At 53.3% G+C, this 6,443-nt stretch overlaps 1 protein-coding gene across 3 annotated transcripts in view; it reads right to left on the bottom strand.

The window, feature by feature from the left end:
- Window positions 1–6,331, bottom strand: part of NDOR1 (NADPH dependent diflavin oxidoreductase 1) — a 21,187-nt gene extending 14,856 nt beyond the window's left edge. For all 3 annotated transcript variants that reach the window (XM_006900605.1, XM_006900606.1, XM_006900607.1), the window contains exons 1-3: window positions 6,197–6,331; window positions 5,813–5,890; window positions 1,612–1,709 (exon numbers count right to left, since the gene is read on the bottom strand). In XM_006900605.1, the coding sequence (XP_006900667.1) occupies window positions 1,612–1,709; window positions 5,813–5,890; window positions 6,197–6,331 (311 nt within the window). The remainder of the gene's footprint in view (window positions 1–1,611; window positions 1,710–5,812; window positions 5,891–6,196) is intronic.
- Window positions 6,332–6,443: the final 112 nt, after the last annotated feature.

The raw sequence follows: 6,443 nt of genomic DNA, 5'->3' as shown, positions 1-6,443 counted from the left end.
GGTCCTTGGAGAGGGACATCATGCTTGGGAGGGTGGAGAGACAGTGCAGGAGGGGAAGGCCCTCTATGAGGTGGATTGATTCAGTGACTGGGGTAATCAGGATGTGGGTGTATCAGAGACAGTGCAATTGGCACAGGTCAGAGCAGAGTTTAGGGCTGTTGTACATAGGGTCGCTATGAGTCGCAAGTGACTCGACGGCACATAACAACAACAATAGCTATTACACAGAAGAAAGATGGGCAATCTCCTCCTATGTGATTTACCACCTCTGAAAACCTGCTGGAGGGTCAGCTATGGGTCAGTTCCAACTTGACGGTATATGAAAATAAGCAACAAGTCACTTCCAAGGGCACGCTGGTGGCTTAGCAGTAAGTAGCTGGCTGACAACTCAAAGGTATAATGGTTCAAATCCATCAGCTGTTACATGGGAGAAAACAGGGAAACCTCCTCCCACGTGATTTACTGCATCTGAAAACCTGCTAGAGGGTCAGCAATGGGTAAGTTCCCACCTGATGCTACACGACACCACCATCCACTCCTTACTGGACATTGCTGTCTCCTTCATGTGTTTATTGGACTCTCTACTCTCCTCCCCTCCTGGACTTCTGACCACTGCAGAACAATTCCTTGAGGAGAGGCCTCACCCTTGCTTTTTGGAATCACGGTTTTATAGCACCACTGTCCTTGACTTGGTTGTACAGCGTTCTTTGCCCTGGCTGCACTGTGTGGGTGAGTTCTCACATACAGCCGTGCTGACACTCTGCTGTGTGACTGTCCAGTTTCTTGGGCCACTCGCCTGCTGTGGACAATGTGGCAGTGACCCAAGTGTGCACTGCCTGCCGTCAGCACCGTGTCAGCTCCTTCTCAGGAAGAGCGAAGCTGTACAGGGACTGGGGACCCAGCTGAGTTGAGGCACTGTAGCTGCAGCAAAGCCAGTGCCTTGAAGCGGATGTAGCCTCTGTTCCCTGGGAAAACCTGACACTTTCCACAGTCCCGAGGAAGCCTGTCCAGGCTGACTGCCTTCTAAGTAACCTGAAGATCTGACACTTCTTGTATGTGCTGGGCTGTGACTGGCCTCCTACATATGCATCTTAGAGTGACTGGCTGATATTTTATGCAAATGAGTTGCTCCAGCCACTATGCAAATGCACAGGAAGGGGAAGGTCTGTTTGCTGCAAGAGCTGAGAGCTGCCCTGCCTGTGGGAACCATCTGCAACACCTGTGTTTACCTCCTCACTACACCACTTCCGGTAAGCACCAGGGCAAGGGGTTACAGAACTGGAGGAACAGGCCATGGAGGGGCCATGCATGGGGCCAGGACTAGGAAGGGGGTGGAGGCCCCAGCACCTCCTTTTGGTCTCTCAGGTTCCACAGTGCTCACAACCTTGCAGGACCCAGGTCTGGGCGACTAGCACACAACTATCACCTGTGGCAGGGCTTCCAGCACGAACAATGACTCCAGACCCAGGATGTCCACAGGTGACCCCTCCCCTCTCCTCCACCATGGGATGGGCAGCCAGGCCTGGGTGTTTGCTCCCCTTGGGTCAGGGCGTCTGGGGATGAGACGCACCCTCGCAGGGCGGAGCGGCCCAGGGACCTCCACAGACTCACTTGGTGTAGGAGGAATCTCCAAGGCCCAGGACGGCAAAGTCCATCTGGCAGAGAGCGGTCAACGGCAGCTTCTTCCGGAATATGAACCTCCAGAAGCTCTACAACAAGAAAGCAAACTTGGTGAGTTGATGTGGCCACTGGACCTGCTCCCAGCACTGTGGGGACCTGGTCTTGAGCAGGTGATTGGGTGTGCCTGGTCCCCAGGTGCCACGCCTGGCCCTGAGAGCCTGTCTTCCAAGGACAACTGGAACGGTGGTGACAAAGAAAACAAGAAAGTGATGCCAGGCCACCGCCACTGAGAATGGCTGTAGGAAAGGATCTGGCACACCCCACCGGGGATGAGGAAGACACACATTGCAGGGCTTGGCCTTATCCTGACGCCCTTCAGTAAGGGACGTCCTTCCAGGTGTCTGAGGTTTGCTTCCTAATGCAAACCACTCCTGATCACAGACCCACCCACTCTGTCCTACCCAGTCAAACTGTAGACCCTAGCCCCCAAAGTCAGAGCCTTTGTCTGCACACCTGCCCTGTACCCATGGGGCACTGGGGCCCTGCCTCACCGGGAAGGCTCACCATCCATCTTCCCTGAGCCCATTCCTCAGCCCAGCCCTGCTGCTGGTGGACAATACCCCCTTACACAGACCTTGAGGTCTGAGCTGTTCCCTCTTCCCAAGCTTTCCATCCTGCTGCCAGCCGGGGCAAAGCTGGTGCTGACAATGCTCCCACCTTGGGTCTTATCTTAGGGCTGTCCTGCACTTACTTGTCCCTGTTCAGCTGGGTGAGGGTCACCTTTTTCATGCTGGTAGCCCCCGACATCCAGCCCAGCTCAGACTTGGCCCCCTTCCTCCCTCACGTGCAGCAGAGGACCCCACCTTTCACTCTCCACCCCTTTCTCACCTTACTTCTCTCCTGTGGAGGACACCCCTATGTGGCCTCATCCCTGGGACTGATCCAATTTGGGACAGTTTTTGTCTGTTAGGTTAAGAAAACAGTATTCATGCAGGATTTATCTTAGTCAACCTCTCAAGATGTGGAATAGATGAAGCAAAGAGAAGGTGGGAAGGTGCCATGCCGCACGCACACCAGACTCACGGAGAAGATAGCGGGACGAGCCCTTTCCTCACAACTGCCACCCTGAACCCCAACTTTCAGTCCCCTAAATAGTGAGAAAGCACATTTTCCTGATGAAGTGTCCACGTGTGATGCTTGTGTGACAATAGGGCTCATACCCTAAAGGCCCAGGGCCGCAGCTTCACGGTTCTCTCTCCATCTTTAATCCATCACTCACCTGCACCCAAGTCTCTCCCATCTCGTCAACGCTGTGCCTCCCTGACAGAGTTTAGACAAAATACCATGAAACAATCTGATCGTTCACCTCTCCTTCCTCTGAGCCCAGGGTACCTGTAGCTGCTCCTTGCAGGAAGATACTGAGGCTGCCCTGCTCAAGGCTGCCATGTCTCCTGACAGACAAAGCAGCTGGCCTCCTGGGCTCCGGGCACTGTGTACCAGCCTGCTGCCCCTGACCCTGCATGTTCCCTTCCTGCTGTCTGGCCCCTTTCAAGTCCCCATCACAGGCTTCCTCTGCCCTCCCACACCCTGACAGTTAAGGACGACTGTCCTGGGGATAATTTTATGTAGATGCTGTTGAGTCGAGCACCACTCATAGTCATTGTATAAACAACAGATATGAACTATGCCCTATGCTGTGCCAACCTCACAATCTCTGACACACTTGAGCCCACTGCTGCAGTCACTGTGTCAATCTACCTGGTTGAAGGTCTTCCTCTCCTTCGCCATACCCCCACCTTTCCAAGCATGATGTGCTTCTCCAAGGAATAGCCTTTCCCAGCAACATGGTCAAAGCATGCTAGACCAAACTTCACCATCTTTGCTTCCAAGGAGCACTCTATCTTCACTTTCTCCAGGACACATCTGCTTGTTTTTCTGGCAGCCCATGGAATACTCTGCACTCTCCTCCAACACAACTCAAAGCATCAAGTTGGCGAGCTCTGGTGGCCTAGTGGCAAGAAGCTGCATTGCAATCCCAGAGGTGCGCGGTTCAAATCCACCAGATGCTCTGCTGAAGAAGGAGGAACAATCTCCTCCTGTACCAGTCAGATCTTATTTGACAGTACACACGTTAAAAAAAAAAACACAAAAAAGCATCAAGTTTTCTCCTGTCAACCTTAGCCACTGTCCAACTCTAAGATGCCCAGCAGATGATTGAAACAATTCAGACCGTGCTGAATCAGGTGCACCTTAGCTCTCAAACTAACATCACTGCTCCTTCATAATTTGGAAAGGACCCTGACTGCAGACTTTCCCAGTGCAGTACGTCTTCTGATTGTTGGGCCAAGTGTGTTTATTGTGGATATAAAATAAAGTCATCAGCAGTTTCAATCTTTTTTGCATCTATCATGTCACCTATTGGCCCAGTGGTGAGAATTTGTCTTTTCCTGACTTTGAGATATGATCCATATTGAAGGCTGCAATATTTAATTTCTGCAGCAAATGTTTTACGTCCTCCCGCCTTTTTCACACCTCACCTTCCTGAGACCTTCTCAGCCACTCAGACTTTTCCTCCCATCTGTCTATTATGTAACCCCAACAATGGACCCCTGCCCAGAATTCTCATCATATCAGGACCTCTACTGTGAGTGTCCTCCAGACTTGGCCCACCTGACCTTTGTTTTCTGTGCATGGAGCAGCTTTCCATCCTAGTCTCAAGACTCTCTTTCATCACCTCCCATATCCACACATGCTGTGACGCTGCTTTCTTCTCATCTCTTCAGTGTGCCCACCATCCTCTGACCCAGCACTATTTTGGGCTGCAAGTGTTGTCCACTCTTGCCTGGCTTTGTTCTCCCTGACACCGTCCTCCCCAGGAGACAGGCTTGGCCATATCACTTCCCTGGTCCTGGCTCTGGGGACTTGGCCAGCTCCCTGCCTCTCTTCTCCACTCACTGCTGGACGTGTTGTGACTCAGGCACAGGGACATTTTCTCATAGACTGTAGTTTCTCCCCTGCTCAACCTATGTCTCTTCCTTGGTACCGGGCTAGACACACCGCCCTGCATGACATCTTTCTTCCAGAAATCTCTCCCTGAGCCCAAGACTGGGTAGGATACTCCAAACCAGTGATCCCATAACATTTGGAACTCTTCTGCGGCGTGGACCTCGAACCGCCAAACTTGGCGCTTCTGCTTTGTTGTCAGCTGAACAAAAAACACAGAAGCTATAACCTGCTGTCACTGCATCGACTGCAGTTCACAGCCTCCTACAGCACAGAGCAGACTCGCCTTACCGCAGCCTCAATGCTGCCATCTTTCTTAAAACACTGTCACTTCTTTCTCCCAGGGAGTGGGTGGTGGGTGCGAACTGCTGACCCTCTGGTTAACAGACACTTAGCCCCTCAGCCACCAGGGCCCTTTGGGAATTCCAGGTGGGGAGAAATGTGCTGCTGTGTTCACAGCTGGAGGAGGGTTATGTGCGCAACAGATGTTCAAAGCACTATAGAGGCCTCTGGAAGGTCAGTCTAGAAACACACATAACACAGGCTAAACTGTGTAAATGAAAACCAACCCACCCACTGCCCTCAAGTCAATCCTGATCCTGAGCGACCTGACAGGGTGGAACAAATCTATACTGTAGGCTTTCTGAGGCTGCGTCTTTATGGTGGCCTTGTGGGTTAAGGAGCTGCACAGCCAACCCAAAGGCAGGTGGTTCAAAACCACCAGCTGCTCCTCGGGAGAAAGATGGGCAATCTCCTCCTGTTTGATTTGCAGCCTCTGAAAATCTGCTGGAGAGTGGGCTTATGAGTTGGTTCTGACTAGATCGCACCTAACAGGAACAAAACGATAATAATAATAATTCACTATCATCATCTTCTTTATGGAAGAATGCTGCCACATCTTTCCCCTGCAGGTGTCTGACAAGCAGCTGTGCTTATATCACCAGCGCTCCTTGGGCTCACACACCCTAAAACACCCGTGATTTGTGTCGGAGAGCAAGGCGATATGGAAGCCCGAGAGACAATCATCAAGGGAGACAGAGTCCCCAGCTCCACTGAAAAAGGAACCTCAAGAAAAACAGATGCGTGTGAGCTTGTAGAAGATCACAGACTCTCAGGACAATGGCCAGCGCGGGAGGGCGGCGGTGGGCAACTGCCCTTCTGGGAAGTAGCCTCATCAGCTCAGCCTTACCTTCATGTTGTCAGGGGGGTCTCCTTGGCCTGCAGTTGCACAAACAAATATCACCAAGGGCTCGTTAATCAGATTCACCTCAACAAAAAGACAGACACATAAGACCTCAGGCTAGAAGTCCAGGTCGCCACCCACCCCTGACTCCAGAGTCGGAGAGACCCAACGGAGCACTCCGAATCGTCCAAGAAAAAATAGCACCGTCTCCTCGCCTTCAGGCGGCACCCAGCCACCTTGACGCGCCCCCCAAGTGCTAAGCTGAAGCCCTCCTCCCTCGTCGCCCCTTCCCCTAAAACTGCTAGACTCCAAGGGCCTGCTTTCAGACGCACACGACGCCTTGGAGTCTGGGGCCTGGAGGGGGCTCGCCCAGGCTTCCAATGGCCTCACCACCGGGTAGGCGTCCAGGGCCAGGACTCGGCAGCCCAGCCGCCGGCGCCGGGCCTCGCGGCCCAGTCGCTCAGCCACATCTTCAGCTGTGCCCGTCTGGCTGCCGAAGAGCACCAGAAGCCGCAGGCTCGACATCGCGAGCGGCCGGCGGCCTCCAGGTGAAGACCCACGGCCCACGAGCCAGCGCCACGCCGCCAGCTGTCAGCGACCGGCCCGACTTCCGCCTTCCGCCGGAAGTGACGCCATC

The sequence above is a fragment of the Elephantulus edwardii genome, unplaced genomic scaffold (genome assembly GCF_000299155.1).
Source record: "Elephantulus edwardii isolate Elephantulus edwardi_28Jun2011 unplaced genomic scaffold, EleEdw1.0 scaffold00289, whole genome shotgun sequence".
NCBI lineage: Eukaryota > Metazoa > Chordata > Mammalia > Macroscelidea > Macroscelididae > Elephantulus > Elephantulus edwardii.
This window is presented reverse-complemented; position numbering and strand designations above follow the sequence as displayed.